Below are 17,661 nucleotides of genomic sequence, written 5' to 3'. Positions count from 1 at the left end.
GGAACTTTGATCCTATTTCCATATCATTAAGCCACACTTTACCCATAACCAAAGTGCATTTCTCATAACTTGTAAGAAATATCGTGCCTCACCATAGCGCACATAATTAACATTCTTTTAGAAGCTACTCAATTTGACATGAGTATTTGAATTATTCTATCACCAGGAAATTAGGGGACAGCAAAGTTGCAAATATCAATATATAAATGTGCAATTAGTAAGATTATAATTCTATTCTAAATGGCCATTCTGCCAATTAACATTTTTTTCAGGAGACTGGGCGTCATATTGGAAAAATTTACCTAAGTTAAGATTGCCTGGGGGCATTGGTTAAGAAAAACGATAGAAAGCATAAGTTTGTGTCCAGAGGTAAATTATTACCTAGCAGCTGTTTCTATCAGTTACTTTGTTGCAATTAAGGTTTTATAATAAATAATGCTGCTAATTTTATTCCTGTGGCATTAAAATGTGTGGGACTTATCAGTCTGGTAATTATGTAAATCCTAAAATAATTTATCCTTTTTAGTGTCTGGCACTCTGACCTTGTTGGAGGTTATTGAACCACTGCTTGATGAGTCAGTCAGTCAGTGTACCTTCTCATTCCGCAATCCCTGTATAACTAAGTGCAAGTCAACTCTTTACAATACAGAAATTGTGGTTCTGTTAGTATATAGATTTAGGCCACAGTTGTACTTTGTTGTTGTTAAAAACATGTCACTATCAGCCAGACACAGTGGCTCATGCCTGTAATCCCAACACTTTGGGAGGCCGAGGCAGGTGGATCAGCTGAGGTCAGGAGTTTGAGACCAGCCTGGCCAACATGGTAAAACCTGCCTCTAGTAAAAATACAAAAATTAGCCAGGTGTGGTGTCAGGTGCCTGTAATCCCAGCTGTTCCAGAGGCTGAGGCAGGAGAATCACTTGAACCCAGTCGGTAAAGGTTGCAGTGAGCCAGGATCGCGCCACTGCACTCTAGCCTGGATGACAGAGTGAGACTCTGTCTCAGAAAAAAAAAAAAAAAGTCACTGTCATTACCATATTTACGAAAAACGATAGCAAAATGACAAAATAAATATTACTTCTAATTTTAAAAAATTCCCCTGGCAGATTAAAATCTCTACTAACAGGACTCCATCCAAACAATATTCTCAATTAGCTGGCTATTATTTTCTTTTTCTTTTTTTTTTTTTTTAGCACATAAAGACTAAAAATATATTTAAGAAAGGCATGGCCACAGAGCAGCATACAATTACTTTGGTCTGTTCCATATTCCATAGCCACAAAACTTCACAATTACTATTGAGGGGAAAATGTATTCTCTTGAAATCTTTCAAGATTTTATTTAGAATCAGGTGTTTAACAGGGACAGAAAAGCAGGCAAAGGCATTCTAGAACAGTTTTCAGCAAGAATTAAAACTAAAAAAAAAGAAGTACGAGGATACAAAATTAAATTTTTAAAAACACTGATTTCTGAGAATATTTGGACATTTTACCAAGATTATGTTATCGTGATTGTTGGCATGAATATTCAGAGTTAACTGCAAACTTAATTTAATTCTTATTCTGAGACAGCCTTCCTATATATAATGGCAAGGACCACACCAGAGTCATTATAATCAACATATGTATTCATTACCCTCCTGTGGTTAAACCCCTTGTATACAATTTTAAAAGCTTACAATGGCCTAGAAATGGTTCCGCAGGCTTTGCTGTGTCTTAAGGTCAACATCTCCCCAGAGTCTCACCCATCCACCACCTTCCTCAGTGAGGTTGCATGGGAGAGATGCCACCTAATGGTTCAGTGGGAAAAGTTGTCTTCATCTAAAACTGAATGTAGGGAAAGTTCTTCTTTTCTGATACAAGCTTCTGATACCAGCTCTCAGAAACCCATCAAGCATCCATTTAGTCTTTTACTGTTAAAGTGAAAGGAAACTGTTTTTTAAGCAAACGATGTCTACTCAGTGCTCATGCCTCACAACGAATTTGTTCCAAGCTCCTTTTCCCTTTCAATTTTGTCTCAGAGAGTTATTAAGCTTTCACATAATTAAGCCATGATCCCCATCTGGGCCCACAGTAAGACTTGTGTACTCTCCAGTTTCTCTTACAGAGTGTTTTGCCTTCATTCTTCCCTTCTAGAAAACATACTTTACTAATACGTGAAAGGCACTGATTGACAAGTGAAACAATATAAAGAAAGGTTTTGATCAAAATGTTTGTCAGTCACTCTGTGAAAGCATAATTTATGTGGCAACATTTTTAGCTAATGAAATGAACGTTGTAAAGCTCTAGATAAAAATGGCTACCGTTGCTATGCCCATAAATGTTTTTTAGGACCCAATGAAAAAACCCAAGTAATTTTTGAAACATTAGGCCCATATTTGGGGACTGGTGAAATGGTCTGTCTGCTAATACAATAACAAATGGCAGTGTATTTTTTATTTTTGTTTTTCAATTTCCTTCAGTTAAAACAACTTTATACTTCAGAATATATTCTGACATGTAGTCTTGAAACTACAGACTAAGTCTAGTCATCCTAAGACTTACAGGACAATACACTTAGGAATCACATTGCTAATTCCCAAACAGAAGTCAAATTGTCAGATAGCTTTTAGTCACATTTTTTAAAGTATAATTTGATTGTATATAGAATTTTTGAGGTTTAAACTCATCGTTAGATGGAAGGCCACATGATTTTTTTATTTTTGTTCAATTTTCTTTCACACTATCTTAGCCATATCATTAGTTTTACGAAAATATAGCAGATATACTGACTGTCACACAATTAGATGGTGTGTCTAGTGTCAATTATATTGCCTCCAGATTTAAATTCTACTCATTTCCATTTTTCATGTATCTTCTGATGTTAAAAAAAATTCTTAATTCTAAGTGATACTCACTGCAATTTTAATGCAATACAGACAGACTCTTTGTTGCAGCATTATTCTCTGCAATTCTATAGCAGTGCATTTTTGGTTATAGCAATTAATCCCCTTTGACTTGCATTATAGTATGTGTTCCAGGCTGTGAGATATTCGAGTACAGGGATAGTCTCATCTGTCTTTGTTTCTCCTAGGACCTCTCACAGAGGGAGGCACAGAGTAAGTGTTCAGTAAAAAAAAAGAAAGAAAGAAATAGAGAAAGAAAAGAAAAGAAATTAATTGAATTTCCTGCAAAAGGAATTAGTACATTAAATTCAGTCACTCTAGGTTCTAGCTGCATCCTCCCCTGTAAGCCCTTCCAACCATCTTTTGTTTCAAGAACAGCTAAAAACATCAGATCATACACTGGGTCAATAGTACAGTTTCATGTTTATGATATAGGCTTTGAGATCAGGCACCCTGTGACAAATTGCAGCTAACCCACTTACTGAATAACTGGAGAATGTCCTCTCTGTTCCTTTGGGTCCCTCATGGGTACCATGGCAGTGGTGACTGTAGCAGTTTCACCTGGTTACTTTGAGTCCTAAATAGGGCAATTCATGGAAACTTCTTAGCACTGTGCTTAGTATATTAGGTGGGACCTGTCAGTATTAGATATTTTTAATAAGAGAACTTAAAACCACAGTTACCAAAGGCTAAGAATGGGCAGTTGAGGAAACTGATATGAGGACAGTTACCTGCTTGTAAGAGAGAGACCAGTTCAAGTCAGTTGTGCTAAGTGTAGTCACTTGGAGAAATAGAGATTTAAAATGTGAAAGATGTATTTCCTATTTTTCAATAATACCTAAATTTATTTATGTCACTTGTCACACAGGGCTATAATCATGCAGGATTATGACTTTTTTAACACTTTAGACCATAATGATCTAATTTCAGTGTATATTTGGTAGGTTTTAAACCAGTAAATGATAGATAATTCAAATTATTAACATTAGTGCCTTAAAATCAGTCACTATTAAAACCTAATTATTGGTTGAGAGGGTCTATGTTAGTGGACACGGAACTATCCCCCCAAAATAGAAGATATTTGTTCAAATTAAAATTAGAGCGTGTAGTTCATATATTCTAAATGAACATGTGTGCCTCTGTAATAATAACTTTATTATCACCAAGTTACAGGATAGAGTTTTAATTATGATCTTTATATCAGTAGAAGCCATGTATTTAGGATTAAAGACCTACTGCTTTAACTAGTCCAGTTAAAGACTATGGCTTGATACATTCCGGGCTCCAACTTTTATAAAAACCAGAGAATACTTCTAATAACACTTTTCTAATTTCATGGTTCAGTGCACAGTCAGTAAAGATTTAAATAATTCAGAAAGAAAGCCTATTCTCCTTCTTTATTAGAAGTTTGAGTCAGGCAAATTCTTTGACATTTAATAGGTTTTTAACCCTTTTAATAACTTTTTATAATGAAATTTATTGGCTGTTGTTTTAAAGAAAGCGTTATTATATTAGCATGAATAGCAGTCAGTAGTTTTTATGATTAGTTTTGAGACCTTGACCTTATGTGACTCAAAGTTTATAAAACCATAAATGAGTGAGTGATGTTAATATTAACTAAATTAGGTATACCTAGAAATATAGAGACTGGATATAACTACATCTATCCCATTATCTAACATGCTATAAAATATTGGCAGACAAATATTTGAATCTTGTAATTGTTTTAAAGGAGCTTAAGGTCACTTACAGAGTCAGACACTTTAAAATAGCTGAAAGACATTGTAATTTTCCTAGAATGATTTTTCCAAGTTATTAATACCATGCTCAAAAGGAGAGGATTTCCAGCCTTTTCCCATCTTGGTTTCATGCTATTTTAATGTTTTATAATGTATGATTTGAAAGGATTATTGGATGATTTCCATAGTAAAATACTAATGTAAAAATTGTACTTTTCCTCAAGTCTCCAGTAAGTTGGGGCATACAAATATTCTGCACAGGGAAGCCGTCTGGCTCAAGCAGAATATAAGGTTTTAATTTTGCTTCTTAAGATGTATTTTTAAGCTCAATGTCGTGTGTATCTAATGATTTAAGTGCCTCTAAATGAACTCAAATATCAGTGTTCTGAACTGATGTTAGGAAGTCAATATCCCACTTGACATCTCCATTTTTGCAAGCATCCCATTAACATTCCAGTGGAAAAATATGAGAAAGCAACTTAAATTCCCAATTTTAAATATGGTGCGAAGAAGCATTCTTGCTAACTCATGCTGCTATGAATACACGGAGGTAGTTCTAGTAAGTGATCTGCTACTCCCAGACGGCATGTCTCCCAGTACATCCCAATTTTCTTATTCCTTAACCTACACTTCCAATCTATTCTTTTTATTTCAATGCACACAATCCTTTGAAAGTGTTCTAGAAATAAAGCACATTATTCAGTACCTTCTCTGGGCACATCAAAACAAAGGAGACGTGAGCAAACATTAGCATGTTTGATGCACTTTTAGTATAAAATCATAGCCCCTTGTGAACAAAACACTGCCTACACTTTGTAGCACAGATGCGAAAGTCATGATCTATACAAATACAAATAAAAAGCTTCATTGATTCTAATCATAGGTAGACCTAGATCACATTCATAAACTCCCCTTACCAGACATGCAATTTGTAGGAACTGCTAATTCAGATGTTTTGGGAACCAGAGGGTGGACCACATGATCCCCAGAGCTCTTTTAGACAGGACGGACCCTGTAGTCCATGAGCCTCTCATGTCCTGCCATTATCTGCAATTATGAGAGATGCTCCTTGTCAAGTAAAAGTAAACTTTGCCCGTTGCCCATTTGCACATTTCCTTTATTTTTGCTGGGCAGGGAAGCCCTTTTCAGGGCTCACTGAAGCACGGTGTGTCAAACTTGGTAATATTGACGTTGATAGTTTAAGCTTCACAGCAGGAGACAAATGGCATTGGCATGAAGCAATCAGAAACGAGGTGGCTCAATCTGAGTAAAAAACATCTTTCCAACTGTGCAGCTAAAAGGTAACGCTATACCCCATAACCTCCCGGCCGAAGTTGTGATCCAAAGGAGAGATTATATGTACATAGTTGATGGAAAAGAATGCTGTCCTCTGAACTGGAATACCTTTTTATACGTTAAAATGTTTTTGAACTTTGTATCTACCAGTTAGCCTATTAGCCTTGATCAGGGAGCTATTAAAACCCAGGTTATAAGTTCAACCTTCATCTGTGCTGTTGACTTTCTCTCAGTGAAACCCTGTGCTCTGTGACTATAAGCTGCCCTGCTTATCCCAGGGAAGGTCCCCATAGATACAAGCTTTTGGCTGCCAGAATGTTTGGTCATAATTATGTCAGTGGCTCACCAGGGACCAGAACTGGTCAGGGAAAGCAACTCAAGGATAATAACCAAAGAGAGCCATCAGCATGAGCAGCAATCACAAAAGTGAATTCATTTGTGACAAAACACATTCATAGTCCTTATCTTAGTTAATCCTCACAGTCATGTTTTAAGGAAGCATTTAAGGTCAGTATGCTCCTCTCCTATTTGTCTCCTTAAAACCTATCACTGTCCTAGAATATTTATTGTGTTTTCTGGCTCTTCCACTAGGAAGTGAGCTGCATCAGGGCACGAATTCCAACTACATGGTCACCACTGTAGACCAGGTACCTAAGACAGTGCCTGGCACATAGCAGGCACTCAATAAATATTTGCTGATGAAAAATTATCCTCTTTTTACGAAGTGAAAAATGGGGGTTAAAGAAGTTGAAAGTAAGACAACTCATTAGAAAGAGTGGCAGCTAGGTGTCATGAACAGGGCTGCCTCCACAATAGCACACGGCCTCCCTCTCCTCTAGGGAAAGGAAAAACATCAAATTAAATGGAGTAAAATTGCTTTTTCAGTTGTTTATAAATATAAATCCAGATGCATACACTAGGGCAACTAAGACATTTCTTTCTGGATCTGCTGGATGTGGCAGCAATTGCAGTGGGGTTCTGCAGAGGAGGCCAGGCAAGGGCCACTAAGGGCATTAGCAGGTTCAGGGTCCACCTTCTCTCTGTCCCTTGCTGCTCTTCAATATCTGATCTTTGTTCATCCCTGGGAGAGGATGTACAAACAAACAAACACCAAAACTGGTGACATGGTTTTTAGCCAGTGTGATTTTTAGCCATCACTTTTAAGACTCATCAGTGATGTTTTCCTCTGAACCCACCAAATTCCTTGAGTAATAAGGGGCCCATTCGTGGAAGAAGCCACAATGGAGAGACCACAGTGTGAAGGAGTATGATGGTCAGGTAATGTAGAAGTCGGGCAGTGTGAGCACTGGTTTCCGAGGCAGTTTTAATCTTCCCTGAAGATGGTGGTTCTAGAGAGTACTATGGCTGTCCATTTGGCAAATATCTAATAAATTATGCTCAGGGTTCTTACTTAACTGTGATAAATTGTTTCATAATGACTAATTACCCTAACTAAACTGCAAGTATTCTGTTGTAGCATACTGTAAAGAGAGCTGAACCCTACTTGTTGCTATTGTCTTTTGAAAGAAAAGCAAAGATTCCAAATATTAAATACAAAAATAGTTTTGTTTTTGGAAATGCAGAGTTGAAATCAAGTTATTCTAAATTAAAATACGATAAAAATACATTTTGATAAAAATGTCCAACCTTTCTTTTGAACCTCACTTTTCTCAATCTTTAAAAACATAGCAAGTTCTGTGCATGTGTAGTTTTCCAAATTTTCCCTCTTTCATTGTTAATTATCAGTGTTCAGTGCAACTAGTTGAAGTCTAATAGCAAAAGTCTTAACATAAAGTTTATTTAAAGTACACATTTCTAGATAATAAATAGATCACAAGAAGGTCACGTAAAAACGGTTTAGTTAATGTGTTTGGACAACAAATAATTAAGCTCTCTCTTGGAAATGCATTTAGGAAAATAATAAATAAATTTTGATTATTAAATTTCCCCACACATTTATTCTGGTGTATACATTTACATATTAATTGAATCCCTGGCAAAAATATGTAATCAAATTGGGGACTTAAATAATATCAACATTTACATTCTTCTCATAGACTCTTAGAGTGCATTATTCCTAAGAAAAATGAAACCGCTTTGCCTTCCTGCCCTAATTAATCATGCAGGCCTGCATGGACAACCAAGAGCAAGGCTCAGAAGGTTTTCTTTAGGTGCTAAGAACGGTGTGTGTTTGATAGTGTGTATAAAAGGGACCAAGAGGAAGCACTTGTCACAGCTAAAGCCAGCAGGATCTCCTTATTGCCCTGGGGAAAGCACTCCACAGCTCAGGATGTCAAATGCTGACAGACAGGGGTAAATGGACGGGCTTCAGAGATTCCTCACGTTCTCCTGCTCCTGCTGCAATTGGCAGCCTTCCAGGCCTTGCCTGCAAAGACCACAGAAAGCAGCAGCTGGTGAGCCACATTAGCAAATAAGGCCTCAGGGCTACCCATGTTCCAGCGCTCTGTGCACCAACTGCTGTTCACTCTAACAGCTGGATCAGAGCAGAGCCAGCCGAGGCGGTGGTGCAGTTTTATGTGTACAACTGTTTTGATATAGATTGTCTGCTAGAGGCAGAGATAATGATAGCTTTCAAGGCTGGCATGTTGGATGGGGAAGGATGCAGATATTTGAAGGAGGAATACAGACTCTGGAAGGATTGTGAAGCACACAGAGTTTTAAACACTGAAAGGCAGGCCCTCCGTCATTCTGGTGCCATTCAAGTATGTGATTTTAACACCATTTCATCACTAACATGACTAATGTTATTCCAAGGATTTTTTTTCCCTATTTCAGTTACACCAAAATCTTACTCATTTTTTAAAAATAATAACCTGAGATGAGCAACAGGGTTTTTTTTTTTTTCTTCTTTTCCTTTTCAAAGAAAATCCAAGGGACCAGTCATGGTGGCTCACGCCTGTAATCCCAACACTTTGAGAGGCCAAGGTGGGTGGATCACCTGAGGTCAGGAGTTCGAGACCAGCCTGACCAACATGGTGAAACTGCGTCTTTACTAAAAATACAACAATTAGCTAGGTGTGGTGGCACATGCCTGTAATCCCAACTACTCAAGAGGCTGAGGCAGGAGAATCGCTTGAGCCTGGTAGGCGGAGGTTGCAGTGAGCCAATGTTGTGCAATTGCACTCCAGCTTGTGCGACAGAGTAAGAGTCCATGTCAAAGAAAAGAAAGAAAGAAAGAAAATCAAAGGAAATAAAGTGAAAACATACACTGAAATATGTAGCTATTATTGTGCCTCATGTTTCCACCTTGAGCTCTGTCCTCAACATGGCACTCTTCAGCTCTAGGTAACCAGCAAGGGGAGAAAGGAACATGGCCTTAGCATCAAGGCAGGTCATGTGGGACAATACATGACTTCTGCTTTGGCTTCCTAATTGATTTTAATGGAACTTTTGTTTTGCATTAATTGGAAAAATTGAAATTTTCTCTTCATCATTATAATACCCCTTCATTATTTTAATTGACATTGGTCATCAATAGCATTTTTAGGAAACAGATCTGATTTCCAAAAAAGTGAAACCTAGCACCCATTTTCAAATGGACAGAGTTTTGCAAATGGTGAGATAAATGTTAAGAGCCACTCAACACTAAAATGCCAGTGACATGCAGGACATTTTGCCAAGAAAATATGAAGTTCATTAGGCTTGAAAAGAAACAAAATGAGAAATACACACATGAGAAATTACCTTTGAGACATTTGAGCCCTAGAATTTAGCAAATGAAGTTCCCAAAAGATCAAGGATTTATGACAACTACTTCTGTGAAACTGGCATCATCAATTCTAATTGTACCAGACCTAAACAACTATTCAGTGTAACTCAAGAAATATGTATTGAGTTCCTACTACGTGCCAAGATCTGTTCTAGATACTAGGGCTATAATGGTGAACAAAATAAATTCTCTCCCAGCTTTTTTTTTTTTTTTTTGAGACGGAGTTTTTTGCTCTTGCTGCCCAGGCTGGAGTGCAATGGCGCGATCTCAGCTCACCACAACCTCCTAGGGTGTATCAGTTAGGATTATGTTGGGCTGCCTATAACAGAAAACCCCAAATGGCAGTGATTCTGCAATGACAGACATTTACTTCCCTTTCACTCCCACTGTAAGTAGGTTGTCCAGGTTTCAGAATAATCATACCCTCAGGCTCCTTTCTTGTGCCTTCAGCGCCCTTATGGTGCCATGTCTTGGTCCAAGACATTTTCCCTAGCTCTCTCCATCATCTCCACATTTTTGCCAGCAGAAACTAGAAAAAAACAAAGGAAGGTGAGCCCCTTCCTTCAACGAGACTTCTTGCAAGCACCACACAAGGATTCCGCACAAGGATTCATTGTCACAGGGCCATGCATAGCTGCAAAGGAAGCTACAAATGTCCTCCTTGAGCCAGCTAGAGGGACCCATTTTTCAGCACAAAAGGAAAATGAGTGTAGGAGGGTAGCTTCAGGTTTCTGCCACAAAGGGAAATGGACATTAATCAAATCTTTTCATCTTGTGACTAAGAAGTTCCCAGGAAAAAACAAAAATCATCTGACTGGTTCAAGTCAGTTTATACTGATGAATTCATTCCCTTAGTTACACACTGACACAGCAAATATTTTTGAATATTTAGAATACCATTTAACTAAAAGATATCTCAAGAGGGATGGAAAAATGCATTAGTCATGAACTAATCAAGGAGATTACTATCTAGAAGGTACATACAATACACATTAGAGAAATAAATTTTAAAGTGATATACCATAAAGAAAGTATAAACAAAATGCTTTGGCAGTTCAGAATCAGAAGGTTCTTGGAACTTTATAGGCAAGCTGACTTTTGAACTTGACTTTAACATATATTTAGGGTTTGGATGTATGAAGATGGTAAAGGCATCATGGAATTGTGAGAAAAGTACAAGTATGTAAAAAAAGTATATTTCATTTTTACTTCAGTCTTTGCTAATAGAAAGATCTGAGATCATTTAACCTCTCTGTGGGCTTGTGCAAAGCAGCTCTTCCTACATGGCTCCCTCAAAGGGAAGTTATAAGGATCAATAAGTAAAGGTATTGGGCAAACCACAAATCACTGAGCAAAATATGGGGGTTTTTCCCCTCTTTTTAACGACTTTAGACAGCAAATTCTCGGAAAATGGTAATTGAATAATGACAGAGCATGGTAAACAAAGACACGTGATCAAGGGAGAGAGATTTAGGTAAAAAAGAAGCAATTAATTGGCTCTGACTGAACAATAGAGTAGATGAAGGATGGTTATAGGGTGTGAGTTTCATTTGGAAGGTTTCGTGTCATGCTAAAGAGTTTGGATTTAATTTGGGGGACAGATGTCATTGGAGAATTGTTGAGCCCATGGTTCATGAAGATTAATTTTGTACCACTCTTTGGGGTAGATGTAAAGAGACCGATTTTAGTTAAGCAGCTATTGCAAGTGAAAAGGTAATGAAGGTCTAGATAGATGAATGGGTGTGGAAATGGGTGGAAGGGCAGATGGAAATAATTGATGTTTTAGGGTAAACCCAACAGAACTCACAAGAGTTTGGTAGGAAAGGAAAGAGTCAAAAATGACGGCAACATTTTGAGTAGAGGTGACAAGGAAGATGAAGGTGTCATCAACAGATATTGGTCAGACAGAAAAAAAAAAGGTTTGAGAAAGAAAACTGTTCACATTTCTAGCAAGAGTGATGTTCAAGTAGTAATGTCTCACAAGCAGTTGCTGAATTAGGCTTGGAATTTGGGTCAGAATTGTACATTTTAGTTTATTACATTTCCCATTAATAAAACCGTGGCAAATTTTATCTGGGTGGAAGAAATGTGACTCAGAATAACATGTTAAGGAATCACTTAGAGGTGGGGTGTTGTAGAAAAAAGAGAAGTCAGTGGAGGAGTTGAGAAGAATCAGAACAACCGTTGCAATTAAGCATGACTTAAGTGAATTGTTCAAAATATATTTAAAATATTGGTGATAGGCCGGGCACGGTGGCTCAAGCTTGTAATCCCAGCACTTTGGGAGGCCGAGATGGGCGGATCACGAGGTCAGGAGATCAAGACTATCCTTGCTAACACGGTGAAACCCCGTCTCTACTAAAAAATACAAAAAACTAGCCGGGCGAGATGGCGGGCGCCTGTAGTCCCAGCTACTCGGGAGGCTGTGGCAGGAGAATGGCGTAAACCCGGGAGGCGGAGCTTGCAGTGAGCTGAGATCTGGCCACTGCACTCCAGCCTGGGCGACAGAGCAAGACTCCATCTCAAAAAAAATAAAATAAAATAAAATGAAATATTGGTGATTAACAGGAAATAATTTTCTGCTACTTCAGGTTTTGTATTTGACATGATGTAGCTGTAGTCAATCAATATCTTTACAGCAGGAAACCAATAATCACAACATTAGCTTACTTGCATTATCTAACTAATTATTCATATTTTCAGTAATCAAACTTTATCGAGTTTAATTTTCCCCATATTATACATTAGGCAGTGATTAATACTGAGCTGCCTTTCAGGAAAATAAGGTAAATGGAAATACTCCTAATTCAGAAATGTTGCCGTGGATGTTAAGATCCCACTGTTTGTAAGTGCATCTGAGGACTGAAGATACAGATATGCTCCCTCATTTGTGCTTGCCATGCTCCACACAGGAAAAGTGTGCTTTGAGTTGGTATTCAAGCTGTCTGCCTGACCTAACACCACTGGTGACAGGATACATTGAACTAATGGTGAGACTGTGGAACGAGAGGTACCCTCTTGAGTACTTCACCTTCCTTTCCCAAATTGACACTTTACTCTTCCATAGCCACACCGACCTTCTTCTCCTTCCAGTGCAAGAGTGGGAATGCAGATTTTAGTGCCCAGAGATCTACCCACTACACAAATTAACATGAGAAAACATCGTCGAAGATTGCAAGACAGTGGAGGAGAGAAGGCGTGATAAAGTGAAGATTGCTTCAAGCTTTTGGAACACTTTTAGTTGTAGTCATAAATCTGGAACTCCATATGAAAATTAATTTAGAAACCATCCTCTCTGATATATTAAAACCACAAGATTTCTGAAAGGATGAGAAGAAATGGGCTCAAAAGAGATATGTTACAGACTGTACATGTTTTGTAACTTGGGATTTATGTGAAGGAGAAAGAAAGATAGCAATTAGTTACATACTTTTAGAAAGATCATTTAGTTGAAGTATGATTTTGCTAGTAAATGCTTTTCATTTACAAGGCTATAAAACATATAAGTTGGAATATGCACAGTAGTGCTTTATTTGGTGCAGGGTTGGGATAGAAGACTGCCCGTTGTAGAATAGTGTCCACTTACGGGTATCCATTACTCTGTGCCCATACTGGGAGCTGTTCTACATGCTAAAGGTCTAAAAACATATAGGACTTGAGGACTTTTGAGAGTAGGCCTGAAAAGAAGTTTAGTACACACTGTCTCTTCTGTGTAGTTTCAAAAGTCAGTCCTAATTTTCATGGTACTCTCTATCCTTGGCACAACTTTAAGGATATCTGTGAAAGCTAGTATTACTTCATAAAGAAGATCAGATTGTAGAAGTTACATGTACATCTAAGAAGAGGCAACAACCATTTTAGTAAGTGTGACTGAAGGCAACATGAATGGGCTAGATAAAACCATTGTTGATTTGGGTAGACAACATTTGAAAAGGCATTTTTAATTATCTTTAACTGTAATCCTTTTTATGGAATATGTAAAATATTGAATCAGCTGCTTAATACAGTGGGAAGTATCAAAGACTGGAATTAGGAGAGGTGGGTTTTATCTTTGGTTTTGGTCAAATCATTTGACCTCTTTGGGCTTTACTCCTTCATTTAATCATTTATAATTATCTACATCCTTATTCCACAAACATTCAACAAGCTTGCTCTATCATCACCCCCTCCCAGTGTTCCTCTTCCATAGACCGACAGTGTCACCAAGAGCCTTTGCAGCTCTTGCATGTACCATTGAATAGTAAACGCTGCTTTATGAGGGACATCACAGAAAGGAGAATCCTGAATACTTCAAAAGTATTTGAAGGATTGGAGAAATACAGTTTGGATAATGGAAAAAATGTTGGTTCAGACTTAGAAAAGGCAGGTACAAATCATGAGGCCAGCTGGAGGTCTAGGATACCTTGAACTGTGCCTGAAGACTGAGAAGTAACCAAAGTTGGAAAAGATCTAAAGGAGTGAAATTGACTAATAAGAGACCTCATGGCGGAGGCAGTAAACGTGTACCAGAGAAGAACACAGGGCACACATGGGGGCTCTGGACAGCCTCAATTTTAGTTTTAGGTGAATCTAACTAGATTGGTAAAATGACTAGAGGGAAAATGGTAGAAAATGATTTTATTGTCATAAAAACAAAAACAAGAACCTATGACTAGGTTACTTAATTTGCCTTCACAGTATTTTCATGTCACAACAACATTTGCAGACAGGTCATTGCCAAACATCTGATACTTTGTGGGATTTTCTTTTCTAATGAAACAGAATAAGATAACATTATTACTTTCTCACTTCCAACTTGTAACTTTAACCATAGATCTTTTCCCCCCATGGTCTTCTTGTTTTTCTCTCTTGTTTTGTGTGCTCTCTACCTGCCTGAATTCCTCAACCCCCCTCGGGATGAAAAAACTGAGCTGCTCCTATAAGCACCATGAAATATTCTCCATTATTTTAAGTTTGAAAATGCCAGAGAAATGTTAAGTGAAATTCTCCATACTCCTCTTATACAACACATTTGACCTCTAGATACCTTAAGAGCTTCATCCTCCAATGCTTTTAATTCTAATCCTTGCAGAGACAAAATTCATTGCTTGAATTACAAGAGTGAGTCTCATTAAGGCTAAAATCCAGTGACTCAGATAGCATAATGGATTAATATGTTGACCTTGCAATTTTAGAGTTTTACTTTCAAGTCTGACTGTATAGTCATTTCAATAGTCAATCCATTGGTTAATACCAGCCTATCAGATAGTTAGGAGATCATTTTGGCTAGTAATACCCTGTAAAGCTTTAAACTGAATACAAGAGTACACTTATTAACTCCCAAAGCCTTTCTTAAATGATCAAGATAAAACAAACAGGGTTTTATGAATTGCTGTGAATGTTGTAATCACTAATAATTGAATAATTTTGACAGATACTCTAATGAGCATCAGCATCTTGAAATTTACATTATATAAATATGATCATGATATAATATACAAATACATATATAAATAATATATTTCTATATTTCACTAGTATAGAAAGACTGTAAATCTAATTAATCACATCTTGAGTAATGAAGTATGATGCTAACTGAATTCTCAAATTCTATTCTTTTGGTAGTCTTATGCTATCCTCTAGGGTGATACATACTTTTAGGATTATTTTACCCCGATAAAATAAATGTGTATGTGACTCAGCAGAACATCTGGAAATCTAAAGAATTATTACTTTTTTGCCCAACACATGTTTGTGAAAATTACTCCTTTCCTATTTATTTATTTATTTATTTATTGTAGATGCCAGATATACGAAACCCAGAAGGAACTCAATACAGTTCCCACCCTCAGATGGCAGCCATGAGACCAAGAGGCCAGCCTGCAGACATCAGGCAGCAGCCAGGAATGATGCCACATGGCCAGCTGACTACCATTAACCAGTCACAGCTAAGTGCTCAGCTTGGTTTGAATATGGGAGGAAGCAATGTTCCCCACAACTCACCATCTCCGCCTGGAAGCAAGTCTGCAACTCCTTCACCATCCAGTTCAGTACATGAAGATGAAGGCGATGATACCTCTAAGGTATGAATAAGTTGTTTTTAGGACCTGTAGGAGACTATTCTTAGGTAACTTCTTTGACCTGTGCTGGGCACAAGTTTATATCGTCCAAGTGAGAAACATTGGTGGGAGACACCTGCTTTGTTAATGAAGCATGAGGTTACAAACAAACTGGATTAAACCATCTGCTTGTCCAATTACACTTTAAAGTCCCTGAGAAATCCTTTAAATATAGATGTGTTAAGCATAGAAGTTGTTCGCGCCTACAAAAGTTCGGGCCTGTATAGTCAATGTACCATTTTAAGAAGGCAGTATACTGGGGTACAATGAAGGGTATGTGTGTGTGTGTGTGTGTGTGTGTGTGTGTGTGAGAGAGAGAGAGAGAGAGAGAGAAATTGGAGATGTTTGGTGATGATGTTAGATGAAACCTTTGTGGCCACCTGGCCCAACCATTTCAAATTGGAGATGTGGAAAATAAGTGCCAGGGATACTAGATGACTCCATTCCTGGGTGATTCATTGCATATCTTTTGTTACCTCCTTGCCAATATGGTTATTTGTGTGTCTGTCACCAGCAGAGTCATCCTTTTAAGTTGTCTGAATAAGAAGATGGGTTTTATGTCAGCCACCTGTTTTTCTTTTTACTATTGTGAGAATTTTGTTTTTGGAAAATTAAACTATAAACATGCTACCAAAAGCAGCACTGTGCAATCCTGATATACATGGTTAACTTTCTAGTAACTCTGCTAATTTTTTTCACTCCGGATAAATAGTGATTCATCAATTTATTTAGCCTGATGACAAAGATAAGATAGCTGCATTGACTATATTTTCCTATTTTTTGTATTCTTGATGTTCTGGCATTTGGAGCCTTAATCCTGGAAATTCAGAACTAGCTAATTTTTAGAGGTTGCAAACGACACTCCTGCTAGCCCCCTTTCTGTATACATGCCAACAATTCACAGCTGCATCCCAAACATCTCCTTTAAAAACTCTCACATACCAAGCCAGTGTTCCCTCTGCCCTACATCACCCCTATGCCAAGTGTCAGACAATTAGGGATCACTCCTTACAGCCCATAGCCCACCAAAGTTATTCAAACTATCCAGTCCTAGGCTTACTCAGCATGCCAGCCTGCCTTGCCCATTCCTGCCCACAAAATTCCCAGTAAAGGCTCTGGGCATGCTCTGTCTTCTCCCTCTTTCTGTCTCCTGACCAACCTGGGTAGTTCCCTATGTGGCCCTGTGTGCTGTGCTGTGCTGTGCTGTGCCTCCTCTTTTCAGGGATCTATGAGTGGAAACTTCTTCCTCACAATCATCATTTCCTTGTCTTCTGTCTTACCATACCTGACTGAAACAAATCCCAATTACGTTTTAGAACAGCTGCAGAACCTAACACTGCCCAAGCCAGTCCCTCCATCCTTACCATCTCTCCCTGTTGTCAGTGAGTCAGCCTCTCGTGAGTTAGGTGAAACGGCAGGAGGAATCTAATTGATATTCATAAATAATTGACTGGGCTGCTGAAAGCTTTGCCTTTAGCTGACCATTTCCAGGGCAATAATTTTCTTCAGAAAATACAGGTTATTCCAATGGCTCCAGGTACTCATTGGCCATTAGATTACACCTAATGGCCAATGAGTACCTGAACCCAAATGTGAACACCAATAATTTGTTTGTGGACAGTGATTTAGATGTTGATTATGCATGAATAATTCAAGTCAATTTGCTAAACACAGATGATATGTACTTTATTGTAAGGGGAAAAATTAATGTACTGCTCATAGTAAAGATCAATTTGTGTATCTGGATTGTGTCTTTATCGGCATTCATTCCTGACATTTCAGGAAATTAAATGCAAAATTAGTAACATCCTCTGACAGTAAATTGTATACTGGATTATTCCTAATTACAATAACATTTTTCATAGTCTTCCACTTGTATGAGTAGAAGAGTAGGTAGAAATCTCAAATTCATTA

At 37.9% G+C, this 17,661-nt stretch overlaps 1 protein-coding gene across 1 annotated transcript in view; it reads left to right on the top strand.

Annotated features, from left to right (window-relative positions):
- The window catches only part of TOX (thymocyte selection associated high mobility group box), a 311,594-nt gene that overhangs the window by 249,607 nt on the left and 44,326 nt on the right, over positions 1-17,661 (top strand). The window contains exon 4 of the mRNA XM_023222364.1: positions 15,430-15,711. Within this exon, the coding sequence (XP_023078132.1) occupies positions 15,430-15,711 (282 nt within the window). The remainder of the gene's footprint in view (positions 1-15,429; positions 15,712-17,661) is intronic.

This window comes from Piliocolobus tephrosceles, chromosome 7, assembly GCF_002776525.5.
Source record: "Piliocolobus tephrosceles isolate RC106 chromosome 7, ASM277652v3, whole genome shotgun sequence".
Classification (NCBI taxonomy): Eukaryota; Metazoa; Chordata; class Mammalia; order Primates; family Cercopithecidae; genus Piliocolobus; species Piliocolobus tephrosceles.
Note: the sequence above shows the minus strand (reverse complement) of the source record. Positions and strands in the feature narration are given on the sequence as shown.